The sequence below is a fragment of the Dipodomys spectabilis genome, unplaced genomic scaffold (assembly GCF_019054845.1).
Source record: "Dipodomys spectabilis isolate Male_0828 unplaced genomic scaffold, ASM1905484v1 ptg000297l, whole genome shotgun sequence".
Classification (NCBI taxonomy): Eukaryota; Metazoa; Chordata; class Mammalia; order Rodentia; family Heteromyidae; genus Dipodomys; species Dipodomys spectabilis.
In genome coordinates, this window is record NW_024870974.1 from 17,860,491 (window position 1) to 17,879,393 (window position 18,903).

At 48.5% G+C, this 18,903-nt stretch overlaps 1 protein-coding gene across 1 annotated transcript in view; it reads left to right on the forward strand.

The window, feature by feature from the left end:
- Positions 1 to 18,903, forward strand: part of Nr3c2 (nuclear receptor subfamily 3 group C member 2) — a 237,436-nt gene that overhangs the window by 208,664 nt on the left and 9,869 nt on the right. The window contains exons 7-8 of the mRNA XM_042701897.1: positions 1,647 to 1,777; positions 7,534 to 7,691. Coding sequence (XP_042557831.1) covers positions 1,647 to 1,777; positions 7,534 to 7,691 — 289 coding nt within the window. The remainder of the gene's footprint in view (positions 1 to 1,646; positions 1,778 to 7,533; positions 7,692 to 18,903) is intronic.

Here is an 18,903-nt window from a genome sequence, read left to right on the forward strand (position 1 = left end):
CTACCACTTGAGCCACAGCGCCACTTCCGGCTTTTTTCTTTTTGCTTATGTGGTGCTGAGGAATCGAACCCAGGGCCTCAGGCATGCAAGGCAAGCGCTCTACCACTGAGCCACCTTCCCAGCCCTGAAACTGGATTTCTATGTCTACTTTGGTTGTTGTATTATTTGTTTACAAAGCTTATTCTGTTCTTAATACAAGATGTTCAGAAATAAGTGGCGTGCACAAGAATAACTGCTCACAATCCTCAAGTGGACACTAGTAACTGTCCGTTACTCAGATTTGATGTTCACCTAATACAGGGCTTTTTCCTGCTTCCATAACCTCTCCCACTTTTATTCATACTATTCAAGGATGACTTTGGGGATACATTTACTTTTCGGTTTTTTTAGAGCCATTATATACACATGCTTGAGTTTCCCACAGAAGTCAAGTATGTTTTTACATTATTCCATTCAAAATGATATAAAATTATAAGATGAATAAAATCATGTAGCAGAGTATTTCTGCAAAGTAATGTTCCATTAATATCAGTATCATGCCACAAAGACTGCCATTGCTTTGGACGTACATTTCTCTACAAAACGTTTTTGAGATGGCTTGTTTGCGTGGAATTTCAAGCTAGATGGAGTACAGAGTATTCATTTGGAGAACTCAGTGTCATGCTATGGAAATAGCAGTGGAACTTGAAAACGCAAAATCTTACCACACAATAAGGATCAAAGATGAAACAAATGAGTGGCTGTAATGACAAAATCTCTGAGGTACTGCGTATCTCTTCATAATTGGGCAGCAAGAGCTGAAAACTATGGTATCGTGGGCTGACATCTTGGAAAGGGGGAAAAGCCTGGGTTTTGCAGGCAAAGCCCTGGGGTTAGAACCTGGATTCCTGGTGTGTATAGTTCCTCGTCATGAATGTGAAGACAATTAGCAAGAAGAAATCCAGCTCTTTGTGTCAGCCAAGAAGTTGGATCATGACTGGATTCACAAAACAGTTAAAAGAGATGCTGTTCACACCAAAGTGCAAAAAAAAAAGCCTTTGTGAGGTGTGTTATCACACATGAACGGTCCTGTAACCTTTCACCTGTGTGTGGATGTTGTGTTCACACCTCTTGATAGCAGAAACGCGTTGGCACAGAGGTATCTGGTGCTCATGTTCAATGCCAGACAAGTCACTTCCAGCTTGTGCTTGTGAACATCTTCCTTCTCAGTGCTTTTCCCTTGGTTTCCCATCCAATGTAGAGAAGTTACAGTCGTAAATGTTATTTCCTTGAAAGGCTGTTCCAAGAATCCAATGCTTTGTAGGTTTGTTTCAGCCACAATGAATGTTGGTCTTTCCAGAAGTATTTTATTCTCTCTATTGTTTATTTGGAAAAAGAGCCAAAAGCGGAAGTGTGGCTCAAGTGGTTACATACCAGTCATGCTTGGGAAAGTCAAGTGAGAGTGCCAGGCCCTGAGTTCAAGCCTCAGAGCCTGCACACACACACACACACACACACACACACACACACACACACGCCTGTTTGATGTGGAAGCCAAAAGGTAAACATGGGCAAGGTCTCTTACTAACCTGTCTTGGGCCTCTAGCCTGGGGTTTACAAGGAATGCAGGTTTCTGGGTTCTCAGCCTTTGCCACCTGTCTTGGCAGAGAGAAGATGCATCAGTCTGCCATGTATGAGCTGTGCCAGGGGATGCACCAGATCAGCCTTCAGTTCGTGCGGCTGCAGCTCACCTTCGAAGAGTACACCGTCATGAAGGTTCTGCTGCTGCTGAGCACAGGTAGGCCCGGGTCCACCCTGGCCCCTCTACATGGGCAGGCCAGCCCGGGGGGACTTGCCTGTCCATACAACACCAGTAGCTGCTAAGAAGAGAATAAAAATAGTGAGGGGATGGGAGGAGGGCTTTGACCTTCCATGGGCTAAGTTACTTTTGCAAATGAGAAGGCACAGCGGCCACTAAGTATGCATTAGAGGGCTGCCATGTATGCACTGGAAATACACGCTACCGTCATGGAGCTTGTACTGTGAGACAAGGCAAAAACTTCAATACACGTGAACGGTGATGATGGAAGGAGGGATATCCCAGTGGAAGGGTTGTATCAGCACAGGATGTGTTCCTGTTGGGAACGTACCGGTGGTGTTGTGTGTGTGTCTGTGTGTGTGTGTCTGTGTGTCTGTGTGTGTGTGTGTGTGTGCAAAAGGGGTGGAGGGGAGGGGAGAAAGAGAATCAAGGGGCATACATTTTGGTACAGCCTTGTTTAACCTGTTAGTTTCTAGTTTTTACACACAAGGGGCTCTGCATTGTGCTGGCTGGGCAGTAGTGGGGAATGAGGATTGGATGTAGACTGGACCAGATGCTCTGCATCCGCTGTGAAAATCCAAACTTTGTCAGATAGTCCAAGGAGTGTGGCTCAGGAGGCTCTGAGCAGGTGGCAGGACCGAGCTGTGTCTCATGCTTCATGTTAGGGGAGGCAGCAGGGGGGACTCGGGAGAGCTGGGCTGGAGCGGAGGACTTTGGCTAGGCTGTCAACCGAGGATTGGTTGTGTGCTAGATGGCTGTTGGTGCATTCAGAAACCATGGAGACTTGGCCTTGGGAGCTGAGAAGGGGAAATGAAAGCAGGTGTGGCTGGGTGTCCTCCCAACTCAGGAGGCTGAGTTCTGAGGATCATGGTTAGAAGCCAGCCTGGCCAGGAATGTCCATGAGACTCTTATCTCCAAGTAATCACCAGAAAACTGGAAGTGGTGCTGTGGCTCAAAGTGGTAGAGCACTAGCCTTGAGCAAAAGAGCTCAGGGACAGCAACCAGGCCCAGAGTTCAGGCCCCACAACCAGCCAAAAAAAAAAGCATAATGTATTACAAGTAGCACTGTTTGGGGCACAGAAAGATGCCACTAATAGAAACATATTAAGGACAGGATTTGGAGAAGATTTTGGGGGGGGGGAGGTGGTCTGGTTGTGGGGCCTGAACTCTGGGCCTGGGCGCTGTCCCTCAGCTCTTCAGCTCAAGGCTAGCACTCTACCACTTGAGCCACAGCGCCACTTCCGGTGTTTTTCTTTTTGCTTATGTGGTGCTGAGGAATCAAACCCAGGGCCTCAGGCATGCAAGGCAAGCACTCTACCACTGAGCCACCTTCCCAGCCCCTTGGAGAAGATTTTTGTGGGGTATAAAGTACAGTGTTTTATTTTGATGGAGATAGCTGGGAAAAGGGGGGTAATTTAAGAGTAGAATTGAGAAAATGCCATGGAAATTTTCTAAAAAAAATCACAGCTGAAGCTCAGTGGTTGGCCGGTTCTCGTGATGTAAAGAAGAGAAAGAAAAACAGTTGAGTCTTATTAAAAGTGGTGGCAGAGCCGAAGGGACAGAGCTGGACTCTCAGAGAGGACAGCTTTAGGAGGCTGAGAGCCAGGGATAGGATGGTGATTTGCAGGGATGACTGAGAAGCTGAGAAGTGGCTGGAGTGGATCTTTAGGCAGTGGGCAGGTGCTAGATAGGCAGAAACTTGCAAATTGATGAGAAGCTTCTTTAGGCTTCTGTTGCCAAATACAAGGAAAGGTGATGGTACCAGAGGAGACAAGGGAGGACAGAACTAACCTTGGCTAGAATGGACTAGCCTTGACTAGAATGAACTGGCTGTGGCCGGAATGAACTAGCCTTGACTGGAATGAACTAGTCTTGACTGGAATGAACTGGCAGTGGCTGCAATAAACTAGCCATGGCTGGAGTGCTGGACATAAGGATTGGGAAGCGGACAGAGTTCGTAGAGTCTGCTAGAGGAAAAGGGTTTCAGGAGCCGGGTGCTCAGTGTGGAACAGGCAGAGATGTTTTATTTCCAGCAAGGAGTGATTGGCTCTGAGGACTGAGTCTGAGCCACAGGGTCGGGAGCCAGAGATGGACCTGGCCGCCACACTTGAGGTCCTCCAGATCCAGCATCAACCAGGTATTACCTCATCGAATGCTGGCAGCCACCTTGGGACATTGACAGCCCAGTTCTAAAGTGGAGACCAAAGGCTTGGGCCTCACATCCAGCATTGTCCCCGAGGCCTGGTGGCGGCAGCAGGAGCAGCCGCGGATGGAGTTATGTAGAATTATCAGGTACCTCGCAGAGGGGCACAGCCAAGGTCTGGCAGGGAGGGACCAGCGGTTCACAGCTGTGTTTTGTTTGGCCAGCACAAGTTGGCAGAGGGGGCGGGGTTGCTTTTGGCCTTCTGCTCTGTTTTATTTATGTTTATATGTGATTGCCCAGGGCAGGCATGTCCTCTCCTGAGTGCCGGGCCTCAGCACCCCTCAGCCACTCGGCTCCCCCCAGCTCCGGGAGCTGTGGCTTCGCAGCTTCTGTCTGCAGGGCAGCCGGGGAGAAGCGGGCAGCTCCTGCTGGCTCCGCTGGCCTCCCGTTCCTCTCTGGACCATAACTTTGGGAAAATAGTCTTTAAAGTGCTGAAAGTAATTTCATTCTCCTTTCCAAGCTTTCTTACTAACTATTCCTAGTTAGAAAAAATACTTCAAAAAATTATTCATAGTGTTCTAAAATTGTCCATGATACTAAATCTTTATAAATGTTCAGTTCTCAGTCTCCATTACTGTCTGACCCTTTTCTGTCCGTGGTTCTTCAACCTCTAATAGATTCTGATGTCATTTTGTTTCTGAATTAATTTATTGGCTTCCAAGTAGCTCGATGCTTCAGTTGTCTGTGTGTGTGTGTGTGTGTGTGTGTGTGTGTACTGGTACTGGGACTTGAACTCAGAACTTAGGACATGGGCATTCTCCCTTAGTTTTTTCACTCAAGTCTGGTGCTCCATTACTTGCACCATAGCTATACTGCTGGCTTTTTGCTGGTTCATCAGAGATAAGAGTCTCATGGACTTTTCTGCATGAGCTAGCTTCTAACCTCAGTCCTCCAATCTCAGCTTCCTGAACAGCTAGGATTACAGGTGTGAGCATCCAGCTCCAGTTACAACTTCTTTAATGACAGGGGAAAGCAAAATTAAACAGCAAGAGAAAATAAGAAAAGAATTTCATGAGGGGGGAGGGAGGAGGAAGATTGGGGGGGGGAGGATGGGAAGGAGAAACAAAGGAGGAGGCTACAATGCTTGATAAGAAATGTACTCATTATCTTGCCCATGTAATTGTAACCCCTCTGCACAGTATTTTCACAATAAAAAAATAATTTCATGAATCACAGACAATTCAGATTCTAATAGGCCTCTTTTACTCATTTGTGCTTGAATGCATGAAAACCGTTCATACTTAAGAATGTGAAGTTGTTCGCCTGATATCCAGCACATAGAGATGTTTAGTGATGACATCAAGAGTCTCAAATTCTTGATGCTTGCAGAGAAACGCAGACCAGCCCCTGCCTCTGTTGTCTCTTGCTTCTCTAGCCCAGGAACTGTGGATGGCTTCCAGCAGCTCCACTGTACTTTAATAAGCGAATTCAGAAACTCCAGGCAGACTTCCAAAACTTGAGGTTTTGCTTAAGTTCCCTTTATTTATTGGTTTGTTTCAACTTCTAAAAAAAAATCTGGCTGGGAAAGTTGGTGCAGTATATTTCAGTTGTAGAAGTAAAATAAAAGTAATAAGATTTGATGCAAGGTATTACAACCTTGAGCGTCTTTGATAGATGCAAGATATGATGATCTTGAGTCTCTTTGATAAAAACAGCCCATCAGAATCTGAAAGTCTCTGGTCAGACGTAATTGTACCAAACAATATTGAAATAAAGTAGTGAAATTTACTCTGTTTTCATGATGGGTAATTTTTCTAATATATACAGTGATATCTGTACAAGTATCTATATTGAAAAATTAAAAGTTCAATTTCAGATGTGTTGGTCTATGGATTACCAGTATAAGCTATTATTTGTGAACTTTCAATTTTTTGTAGAAAGTTTTAAGTTTGTGAAACTTTTTATAGATAGTGGATATACAAAAAACCATGATTAACATCCTGATTTTTACCATTCTGCTATGTTTTTAGGACAACCTTTTAATTTTAAACCAACCAAAAAAAATTCTCTTTGTTTTAGCATGGATGGCATTTAACTCTGAAGGCAAAAGTCAGATACTCAAAACCATAACTAACACTTGAAAACTTTGAGAATTTGTGCAATTGCTGTTAGGGATATTTTTCCCCTTTGATCAACATAGATTTAAATGAACCACAAGTCAAAAGTCTCAGTTAAACTCAAGATTACCAACATAATAGTAGAAGTTAATTCACAAGAAAATTTGCATCTGTACGGTAAAAAAAGTTGGTTAGGAACCAATATGCCGAGTTTCTAGGTGCTCATATAATACTTAGAAACCAAAATCAAGGAAACATGTATTTATACCAGGTACAAGAAGAAATGAAAATAGGAGTGAGTATACCACAAGATGAATCTCCTTTCTGTCTTCATCCCCTAAAAGTGGCCTTGCTTCTCTAAGGTCTGACAAAAGCATGATGAAAAGCAAACATGGAAGGAGGTTTTCTATTACTTCAGTTTAGCTTTAGCTACACCATCACGTCCTCCTCCTCACCCCTTCCTCTGTGCGGTGCCTCCACAGCGGCTTGGGAAAGTCCTGAGTCTCCAAGTCTTCTTTGCAGGGTAGAGAGGGGCTGGGGTGAAACTGGACTTGTCCTGTGCTAGCCAAGAACCCGCACCCCTGCACCCCCCCACACACACTCTGCCACAGGCCCAGCTCCTAGAGTATTGCACTCAGATTAACTTCATTTTGTTTATATACAAAACCTAGCCACGACACAAAAGGAAAGAAGAACTCCTGACCCTCCATTTTTTGCAGCACTCCAGCTCAAAGTTAGCATGGCTTGTTCTCTTCAGAAGCTTCTCGTTGTGCTGCGTTTGCAGTCACAGTTGGGTCACCCCTCGCGTGCACCCCTCCAGCTCATCCTGGAAGGTCGCATGACAGCACCTCTCCATAGTCAGGTGGTCCTGGAACAGAGATAGACATGCTTCTCCGACCATCAGCCCCCCTGGCTAGCTGCCTATTTCCCACAATCCGAGACGGTTAGACTTGAACTCTCTTGCTAGCCTGCAGCTTAAATTGTGTCTCTTCTATTGTCCCACAAAAATCACCATCTACCTTCCTTCCTCTGAGGCATGGCCTCATCAGACTCACAGAACGCTGTCATGACAGACCCCAGCCATGTCTCCCAGTCCAGGGGTGGGGGCTTTGAAGTCAGAGGACTCTTCCCGCCCTGCTGTTGATTGATTAGCCGTGTGAACGCAATCATGAACCGTCTGGTTTCCTCATCTGCAGAATGAGAATCATAGAATGGACTCTTTCCCTAACGTTGACGACAGGATGCAAGCGGGCTAATATATGCAAAGTAATAATACGCAGCTGGCACATAGTGGTTATTGTTCCTTGGTGTCTGTCTCTGGGCATATTTATTCATAATTGCAACTAACCGAGATTTACTATCCAGCCTCATCATTAGTCCTTTATGAGCTGAAGGTCTCTGAGGCCATTTAACTAGTCAGATGCTAACGATGTTTTGACCTCTCATGGTTTCTATGTCTGTGTTCCTTAACACAGTTCCTAAAGATGGCCTCAAATGCCAGGCTGCATTTGAAGAAATGAGGACAAATTACATCAAAGAACTGCGGAAGATGGTGACCAAGTGTCCCAACAACTCTGGGCAGAGCTGGCAGAGGTTCTACCAACTGACCAAGCTTCTGGACTCCATGCACGACGTAAGTAGCACGCTAGGCTCTGATCAGAGAAGGAGCCTCGGCCATGTGTCATGTGACCCATCGGAACCAGATCGTGTTCTTTGGGGAGAACCTTGCTTTCTCATCTAGTGGGAGGCTGGAGGAGTTCAGACTGGCTTGAGCGGATTCCTCTCGATCGCCCGCAGAGCACATTTCTCTTGCACAAAGGGCGGCTCTGTGTCCACACCAGGGAAGGCCTTCAGATTTGCTACAGGTGTCAGATAGGGTTTCACATTTTTGCTTGCCGTTTAGGAAATGTTTGGTTAAGTACAAATGTTTGCTTTCACATTACACAAATAGTGTCCGTCTTCTACAACTGCTAATCTAACAACTCGATCTTTCGAAAACATTATTTGTGGTTCAGGGCCAGTTTGGACCATTTCAATCTTTGCCAAGTTTTGAATCCTATAGTCATTATTCTTCATGGGAGTCATTCTTTATTATTCTTCATATCCTGTGCAAATACGGAAAGTAAATTCTGCTCTTGTTTCTAACTACATCAATCAAAGATGTAGTGGAGGAGTTAGCCATTTCAACAAAATATAGATTCAGATATCTTCCTTTGTGTGTCACTTAAAATCGGCTTCTTGCTGGGTACCTGTGGCTCACACCTGAACTCCTAACTAATTATGCAGCTGAGGTCTGAGGATCACTATTCAGAGCCATCCTGAGCAGAAAAGTCTGTGAGAGTCCTATTTCCGGTTAAACACCAAAAAAACCATGAGTGGAGCTCTGGCTCACGCGATGAAGTACTAGTCTTAGGCAAAAATGTTCAGAGACAACACCCAGATCTTCAGTTCAGGCCCCCGTACCAGCACACACAAAAATAAACAAGCAGATTCTGCTTTCCCTTTCATGTTGCAAACAGGTTTTTCCAATTCTGGCTCAAAGAACGTTGTAGGCAGTCATGCTAAGTCAGTTCTTCATAGTTGGGAAGTTTCCAGGGTTTCTTCCAGAGATGTTCCTGTTCAGATTTGGCCTGGGTGATTTGACAGGCTTGATGAGCGATATTATAATGCTATTCCAGTTGTAATGAAAGTTGGCTCGTGTAGTGGCACATCAGCTCTCTGTGATGCTAGAATGTCCTTGCCCAGTGTTGCACACATGGGGATCCTGGCACATCGCTGACCTCTGCTTTCTCTAAATTTCTTCCACGATGACAGTCAAAGTTGTTACAAGGTGAACTCCGTGATACATAACTTTGCTGCTTATCAGGAGGTTAAATAGTGTGGCCTAGTACAAATCAGGGATGTTGGTAAGCCAGGCCCTATGATCCACACCGGAGGAAATACAGGAGATAGAGCTACAGTGGGTATGTGGCCGTCCATTCTACACACACACACACACACACACACACACACACACACACACACACCCTCCTACGTGAGGGAGCAGCACATTACCTTTTTCCCACTGATGTCACCAAAGGGTCATCTTCCTGGAGATTAGAATGGAGAGAATGGAGACTTGTAGTTCTTTCTTAATAAATAATTTTATTTATACGGGCATCAAAATCATTGTGCAGTTATACACACAAGTCCAGGTGGAACATGCAGACTCAACGGTGGTGTATGCTTGTAGTCCCAGATATTTAGGAGGTATAGGCGAGAGGATTAAGAGTTCCAGGTAGGCCCAGGGCAAAGTTAGACCCTGTCAACCTGTGCTGAAGTGATGTGCAATTCTTTATATAGACAATGCTTTCTCTTTCTTTGTGGGAATACCAAGCAATAGAATGCCTGTTAATACTGGAGTGGTATTTTCATTTTTTCAGGAAACACCAAAATGTTTTCCAAAGTAGGTGCATGGTTTTATATCCCCATAAGAAATGACAGTTCTGACTGCTCTACATCCTAGCTAATACTTAGCATGGTTGTTTCATTGTTATTGTTATTGTGCTTGAACTCAGGGCCTGGGTACTACCCCTGAGCTTTTTCTCTCAAGGCTAGTGTTCTACCACTTGAGCCACACCTCCACTCCTGGCTTTTTGGTGATTAACTGGAGAGAAGAGAATTATGATCTTTCCTGCCCTGGCTGGCTTTGAATCAAGATCATCAGATCTCAGCCTCTTACTAAGTAGCTAGGGTTATAGGTGTGAGCCATTGGCACCCAGCTTCGTTTGGGGCCATTCTGTAGTGTATGGTATCTCTCTGTAGCTTTTAATTTTTAATTCCCAATGATTGATGAGGTAGAACATCTTTTCCTTTGCTCGTTTATTGCTTTACGTCTTTTGGGGGGAGATAGTATTCGATTATTTTCTTTGAAGTGTCCTTCATCTTTTTTCTTACGTGTTCTCTGACTGTTCAGTTTTGAGAACTGTTAAGATACAAATCCTTGATCAGATACGTAATTTGCCAGCATTTTCTCCCAGTCTGTGGTTCCACTTTTCATTCTCATAAAGATGTGTTTTGAAGGAATGGAATTTTAAACTTCAATGAGTAGGTTAGTTTTCCATCACTGTACCAAAGATCGGACAGAACCACCTTGCAAAGGGAAAGGTTTATTTTGACTCACAGTCTGAGAGATCTTAGTCCATGTCGGTTGTCGTGTAGCTCTGGGCCAGCAAGCCATCTCTCATAGGGAGCAAAACATTTGTTTCATGGGGAACCCGGGAACAAAGAGAGAAAGAAGAGACCAGGGTCCCACAATCCCATTTGAGATTATACCCCATGAGTGGAGGGTACACCCTAGTAATTTGAATGTATACCTAATGGACTGAGTGTGCACCCCATGATCTGAGTGTACACCCTGTGAACTGAGTGTATACCTGTAATCTGATTGTATACCCTGTGAGCTGAGTGTATACCTGTGATCTGAGTGTACACCCTGTGATCTGAGTGTACACCCTGTGATCTGAGTGTACACCCTGTAAGCTGGGTGTTCACCCTGTGATTTGAGTGTATACCCTGTGAGCTGAGTGTATATCTGTGATCTGAGTGTACACCCTGTGAGCTGAATGTATACCCTGTGAGCTGAGTGTATACCTGTGATCTGAGTGTATACCCTGTGATCTGAGTGTACACCCCGTGAGCTGAGTGTATACCTGTGAGCTGAGTGTACACCCCGTGAGCTGAGTGTACACCCTGTGAGCTGAGTGTATACCTGTGAGCTGAGTGTACATCCTGTGAGCTGAGTGTACACCCTGTGAGCTGAGTGTACACCTCGTGAGCTGAATGTATACCCTGTGATCTGAGTGCACACCCTGTGAGCTGAGTGTTCACCCTGTGATCTGAGTGTATACCCATGAGCTGAGTGTATACCTGTGAGCTGAGTGTACACCCCGTGAGCTGAGTGTACACCCTGTGATCTGAGTGTATACCCCGTGAGCTGAGTGTATACCTGTGAGCTGAGTGTACATCCCGTGAGCTGAGTGTACACCCTGTGATCTGAGTGTATACCCTGTGACCTGAGTGTACACCCCGTGAGCTGAGTGTATACCTGTGATCTGAGTGTATACCTGTGATCTGAGTGTGCACCCTGTGAGCTGGGTGTTCACCCTGTGAGCTGAGTGTACACCATGTGAGCTGAGTGTACACCCTGTGAGCTGAGTGTATACCTGTGAGCTGACTATGCACCCTGTAATCTGAGTGTATACCTGTGAGCTGAGTATACACCCTGTGATCTGAGTGTACACCCTGTGAGCTGAGTGTTCACCCTGTGATCTGAGTGTATACCTGTGAGCTGAGTGTGCACCCTGTGATCTGATTGAATACCTGTGAGCTGAGTGTACACCCTGTGATCGGAGTGTATACCTGTGAGCTGAGTGTGCACCCTGTGATCTGAATGTATACCTGTGAACTGAGTGTGCACCCTGTGAGCTGAGTGTATACCTGTGAGCTGAGTGTATACCCTGTGATCTGAGTGTACGCCCTGTGAGCTGAGTGTACACCCTGTGAGCTGACTGTGCACCCTGTGAGCTGAGTGTATACTTGTGAGCTGACTGTGCACCCTGTGATCTGACTGTACACCCTGTGATCTGGGTGTACACCCTGTGAGCTGGGTGTATACCTGTGAGCTGAGTGTACACCCTGTGAGCTGAGTGTTCACCCTGTGATCTGAGTGTACACCCTGTGAGCTGGGTGTTCACCCTGTGATCTGAGTGTATACCTGTGAGCTGAGTGTACACCCTGTGATCTGAGTGTACACCCTGTGAGCTGAGTGTTCACCCTGTGATCTGAGTGTATACCTGTGAGCTGAGTGTGCACCCTGTGATCTGATTGAATACCTGTGAGCTGAGTGTACACCCTGTGATCGGAGTGTATACCTGTGAGCTGAGTGTGCACCCTGTGATCTGAATGTATACCTGTGAACTGAGTGTGCACCCTGTGAGCTGAGTGTATACCTGTGAGCTGAGTGTATACCCTGTGATCTGAGTGTACGCCCTGTGAGCTGAGTGTACACCCTGTGAGCTGACTGTGCACCCTGTGAGCTGAGTGTATACTTGTGAGCTGACTGTGCACCCTGTGATCTGACTGTACACCCTGTGATCTGGGTGTACACCCTGTGAGCTGGGTGTATACCTGTGAGCTGAGTGTACACCCTGTGAGCTGAGTGTTCACCCTGTGATCTGAGTGTACACCCTGTGAGCTGGGTGTTCACCCTGTGATCTGAGTGTATACCTGTGAGCTGAGTGTACACCCTGTGATCTGAGTGTACACCCTGTGAGCTGAGTGTATACCTGTGAGCTGAGTGTGCACCCTGTGATCTGAGTGTATACCTGTCAGCTGAGTGTGCACCCTGTGATCTGAGTGTATACCTGTGAGCTGAGTGTGCACCCTGTGATCTGAGTGTACACCCTATGAGCTGAGTGTATACCTGTGAGCTGAGTGTACACCCCGTGATCTGAGTGTACACCCTGTGAGCTGAGTGTTCACCCTGTGAGCTGAGTGTATACCTGTGATCTGAGTGTATACCTCGTGATCTGAGTGTACACCCTGTGAGCTGAGTGTTCACCCTGTGAGCTGAGTGTACACCCTGTGAGCTGAGTGTTCACCCTGTGAGCTGAGTGTACACCCTGTGAGCTGGTGTTCACCCTGTGAACTGAGTGTACACCCTGCGATCTGAGTGTACACCCTGTGAGCTGAGTGTTCACCCTGTGATCTGAGTGTACACCCTGTGAGTTGAGTCTACCCCTGTGAGCTGAGTGTGCATCCCGTGATCTGAGTGTACACCCTGTGAGCTGAGTGTACACCCTGTGAGCTGGTGTTCACCCTGTGAACTGAGTGTACACCCTGTGATCTGAGTGTACACCCTGTGAGCTGAGTGTTCACCCTGTGATCTGAGTGTACACCCTGTGAGTTGAGTCTACCCCTGTGAGCTGAGTGTGCACCCCGTGATCTGAGTGTGCACCCTGTGAGCTGAGTGTTCACCCTGTGAGTTGAGTCTACCCCTGTGAGCTGAGTGTATACTTGTGATCTGAGTGTACATCCTGTGAGCTGAGTGTACACCCTGCGAGCTGAGTGTATACCCTGTGATCTGAGTGTACACCCTGTGAGCTAAGTGTATACCTGTGAGCTGAGTGTGCACCCCGTGATGAGTGTACACCCTGTGATCTGAGTGTATACCTGTGATCTGAGTGTGCACCCTGTGATCTGAGTGTACACCCTGTGAACTGAGTGTTCACCCTGTGATCTGAGTGTACACCCTGTGAGTTGAGTCTACCCCTGTGAGCTGAGTGTGCACTCCGGTGAGCCGGAGACATCCTCTAGGCCCAGTCTCCCAAGCTCTCCCTCCACCGCCCACACAAGCAGCTGAGGCTTGGGATCACTCTCCTTCACATGGGCTCTTGGGGGACAGTTTAGATTCCCACTACAGCAGTCAGGGTGACTACTATTTTATTCTGAGTCGTGTTTTTCAGGCTCTCTGTAAGCAGTCGTATGAAAACCAAAGCCACAAATCTTTCTTCCTGTTTACTTCTAGTAGCCTTGTGATTCATTGTTATTCAGGGACTTAGACATCATTTTTTCATGTTTTTTTTTCTCTTTTTTAAGCACTTTTGGTTGTTTCAAAAGAGGACAAATTCACTTCTTACTCCACCTTGATGAAAGGAGAACCATTTGGGGAATCATTTAATTCCTAAACTCTTAATTAAAAGTGTCAAATGTGCTTGATCGTGAGCTGAGCATAGTAGCACATGCCTGTAATCCTGACAGTCAGGAGGGCTGGGGTGGGAGAATCAGGAGTTTCACGCCTGGGTATCAGCATTAGTAGGGCTCTCTCCAGGGCAACAGAGAGCTTTGGCTGTTGATGGGGCAGAGCTCTGCTCCCGTGGGGGGGGGGGGGGAGGGTGGGACGAGCGCATCTGTGTCTGCGGTCACGTGACCCCAGTAAGCGCTGCTCGAGTGTCGGTGGCAGTTCTGCTGGACCCTGCAGGGCGCCGGCTTCTGCCCATGTCCCCAGCTCTCAGGCCGCGGGTGGATTCCTGCCACACAGCGCACAAACGTGTTAGCAGGGCCCGGCCGAGCTGGGTGAAAGGAACAGTCTGGAAAGACGTGTTGACAGCTGAGTATGAGAACCGTGAGCCCTCTGAACATCAATCTCCCCCACCCCCACCCAGTCCCCCAAAAAGTACTTCACAGAGGGAAGCAGCTAGGGAAGCCCCGAAGGGTAGGTGTGTCTGTGCACTGCCAGTGCGCGCGTTGTGTGTGAAGCATAGAGGTTCTCTGTTTCATCAGATGGCCTGGACAGTAACCATTTTGAGCTCCTGGGAAGAACAGCAATGCATTCCCCATGGGTGTCAGAAGAAACGCGTGTCTAACGAATCGAGTGCTAACTTCATTTGTTTTTACCGATCAAGGGCTTTTTGTATGGTCCGTGTGCAGGCAAGTGAGCGTTCAAGGCGAGAGTAATAGCATCCCTCTTTTTCTATTAAGGAGCATAGAATTGTATTTTGATTTTGTTGCCCAGACTTGACAAAACATAGTCGCATGGTGGACAGAGTGGTGTAAGACACAAACCAAGCAGAGGAGCCCAGCTCCGCCTGCCGCTGGCTTCCACCCCGTGCAGACCGAGGGAGCTGGCCGGGCGGGGGGAAGCAGGTCGGGAGCTCCGTCACCTGGCCGCAGCCAGGACCTGGATGGCAGGCAGCTGCTCCTCGTTCATTCCTATGTCCTGGCCTGCAGGAGGAAGGGGTTCCTCTCATTTAGCAAATATCGACGTGTGTAAAAGTGCCCGCTTGTGTGTGCAAAGCCCAGAGGCACACAGCCAGCAGCACCTGGAGGTCAGAGGTCAGGAGTGCGGACAGGGCTGAGTAGGCAAGGCGCCCCTGGGTGACATCACTGACGTTCCTTCTGAGCTGATGCCAACCCTTCTAGAGAAGACGTCGAGGCCGGCTGCATTTGGCTGGACTATGGGAGACTCCAAAGAGGTGTCCGCATGCCCTGACTCGGGGATGGCCGCAGGTCCAGGTGGAGGGGGACCCCCCCCAGAGCCCTGGGGCCGGCGGGGTTCTCATGTCACCATGGTGACAGGAAGTGCAGCTGCCGGGTTGGAAAGCAGTCTCCAGGGGGCCTTGCATCCAGCTGCTCTGCTCTCCAGCTCCCCAGGCTCATTTGGATCTCCTGGAATCTTCTGGAATGCATCCCTCCGCTGAGGGTCCAGCGTTAGGTCTCGAAGGCGGTCCTGCTGGGTTTGCATTCAGCTGTCCTGCGGGTGGAGAAGCTCCACGAAACGCAACGGCAGGCCTGTCTCGGCCTTGACGCCGGCTTCAGCCTGTGATGCCCAAGCCTGGACCAGATAATGGCCACCAAGCCAGGCCTGGCAGGCCGGCGACGAACACAAATACAGGTGGAGAGGGGGAGGGGAGCCGGTACCACACAGGCACACAGGGGAGCCTTCCGTCATTCTCTAGGTGGAAAAAGACACACGGTTCCAGTGACACCATAAACCAACAAAGAAGCGCCGTCAGCGAGACGAGGCAGGCATTACTGCGAGAGTCTCGCTGCTCGTTTCATTAGTGGGTGCATCCGAGCTATGGGACTGGTAATTTCCCTCACGGCCCTCCCACTGGTGGGTTTGAGATACACAGACCCTATCTTAAGCCCTTCTTACTGAACCATGAAGACTGCAACGCGTGCATTTGACTCTTTCCACCATTTGTCTGGTTAGGCAGTCTGCTCACTGGCTCCCTGGGTTTGCCCTGGTCTTTCCAGGCCAGTGCTCCTTAGGAAAAGGTTCCAAAGCCAAAACGGGAGACTGCAGCGAAGCGTGAGCCCTGTGGGCCGGGCGGTCTCAGCTCTGGCTGTGTCTTCTCAGAGGACGTGAGCTCACACTCTTCACCTGTGCAAGGGGCAAGCCGTAGCCATCTTCTAGGAGTTTGGAGACGTGACTGCAGAGACATCCGCCGTGTCGAGGCGTTGAGCAGAGAGATGGTCCTTCTCTCTCCGCGTCGCTCAGGCGACCACAGGAGGAGATGGTTGCCGTATTTATGGTGAAGGACTCGCTGGCAATCCCACACCTGTGTGTAAGACAGCCCAGATTCACAGCCACATCCTCTCCCTGTGAGCGAAGCGACTGCTTAATACAATCGCTACCAGCGTCATCCTGCCTTCTTTGATGAGACCATGACTAAGAAAGATTCTAAATAAAGGGAGAGTTGTTTATTCCAGTCAGCTGAGCGAGCAGGCCTTATCTCCCCAGCCGCCGGGGGAGAGGAGCACAGATTCCACCACAAGCGCTCTTTTTGGAAAGCAAATCTTCAGAGCAAAACATGACAGTGAGTAACTGACAGGACCGGCTTACTCTGATTGGAGAAACCAACGGGACTAATTACTAGACGCGCATGCTGTCACTTTCTAGAGTTCTCTGGTAGATAAGGGCTAACGTGTGCCTGCAAAATGCTGACTTTTTTCCTTCCCTCCTCCCTCCCTCCCTCTTTCCTTCCCTTCCTCCCTCCTTTCCTCCTTCCTTCCCTTCCCCTCTTTCTCCTTCCTTCCTTCCTCTCTCCCTCCCTCCTTCCCTTCCTTCCTTCCTGTTTGAAATCAGAGCCTCACACTTTAACCAGAGACAAGCTTTACAACTTGGGTTGATCTGAAACTTGGAAGGGATCTGAAAGCAGGTCAGAAAAGCTTTTGAGGGTTATTACCCACAGTTGGGAACAATCTGGGGCTCCTGTGTCCAACTCGGGCTCCCCTTGCCAGGCATGGCTGTGCCCACTGGAATGGGTTACGCAGGTCCCCTTAGAAGGAGGCCGAAGCCACCTGTGCTCTGTGGAGATTGTGTCAGGAGGGACAAGAGGGGACAGAAAGGCCACTTGGAATGCTGGTTGTGCAGCGGAGAGCAGGTGGAGAGAGGCTGGGGCGGTTGGGTGACGGACACACAGACACACAAGACACCGACCGGGAGGCCATGAGGTGGCCTGGCGACCGGGACCGGACGTAGCCCTGGGCAGCGTGGCCCCACCCTGGGGAAGGCAGGCAGGCGGCAGATTCTCAGGGGAGACCACAAGGAGCTTATTTGGGACCCTTTAGGGCCTGGAGGGCAAATGGCAGGTGCCCTCGGGGCTCTGTGGAAGACATCACACTTGGGAGGCTCCCCACGCAGTGATCACCCAGCGATTTACTGCCCAGGGGAGCCTGGGGACAGAGGACAAGGCTGGGAACTGAACCCAGAGGAAAAACTGCCCAAAAGACCAGAAATGGGGGTCGCCTGCCATGCACTGAGGCAAACACAGTCATGGAGGTGAAGCCGGAGAAAAGCATCCCCACCATGCACGCCAGGGCTTGGAGACAGGACGGTGGCCAGGTCAGCTAGCCAGGCTGCACAGCCGTCCCGTAGCCATAGCAACAAGGCAGGGTCAAGGGGAACAGCAGATCAAGCTGCATGCAAGCCTGGGGCTTCCAGGAACCATGTCAAAGGCCACACAACAAGCAGTGAAGACCATAGTCCAACGACCCACCGTGCCGCCACAAAGCATCTGCGTAAAACTGCTTTCCTCACTGCTAAAGAGCAGCGGCCCTCTCCACTTGGGAGGGACAGATGTAAATGCGCATTGCCAATGTGTTGGGAGAAACTGCAAAGATGTTGAGTTTCTATGTCTCCGCATGACTAAGTAATCATGTTTTCAAGCCCTGGCTTTGTACATAACCCCCAATTCATTATATTTTTTTAATTTTTTTTTCTGTCACTCATGGAGCTTGAACTCTGGGCCTGGGCGCTGTCCCTCAACTCTTCTGCTCAAGGCTACCGCTCTACCACTTGAGCCACAGCGCCACTTCCGGTTTTCTGGTAGTTTATTTATAAAGAGTTTCACGGATGTTCCTGCCCAGGCTGGCTTTGAACCATGATCCTCCAATCTCAGCCTCCTGAGTAGCTAGGATCAGGTGTGAGCCACCAGCACCTGGCTCTATTCTTTGTTTTTGCTGGTTCTGGAGTTTGAACTCAGGGCCTATTTCTTGCTAGACTGGTTCTCTACCACTGGAGCCATGCCTCCAGGCTGACTTTTGGTTCATCATTTTGGTGATGGAGTCTTGTGGACTTTTCTGCCTAGGATGACCTTGAACCTCAATCCTCCAAATCTCAGCCTCACCAGTAGCTAAGATTATACACATGGCTTACTAGTACATGGCTTAACCCCCCAAACCTCATTACATATTTCCATCTCTGACTTCTGAGTCTGTGTGAGTAAGGAAGCCTTCCTGTGGTCTCTCTACATACAGAGAGAGTCTGAATATAGTTGTGTGTACAGCTTAACCCCAAAGGTACCACGAGGCCTGTTCCCTAGCCTGATGTCATCCCCTGTACCAGGCCCGGCCCTCCCACCCCACTCCTGCTGCTGCCACGTGGCCCCTTCTGGTACTGGCCACTTCCCACTCATGACCACAGAAGCATCCTCTTCCTCCACCTAGCATGCCCACCCTTGGTTTTCAGTGTCTGACTTCATACAAAATCTGCTTTCTTGCTTAATACTTTGGAAAAGATTAAAGAATTTGGACTTGTTTAGCAGCTAGGTTTGGGACTAAGACATTGCCTGCCACTGCTGGTCATAACCAGCAACCTTCTAAGATGTGGTTTCCCAGAGTTCAGGTGGAAGGGACCACCAGGGGCCACGCTTCCAGAAGAGCGGGTCCAACCCCAAGCCACCCCCTAGCCCTGATCTCCCGTCAATCTGAGATCTTCCCAGGGGAGATGTACAGAATCTCATTGTTTAACACCTGTGCTCATAAATCCCCTTCTTAGGCAGCCTAAATCCCTCTCCTTA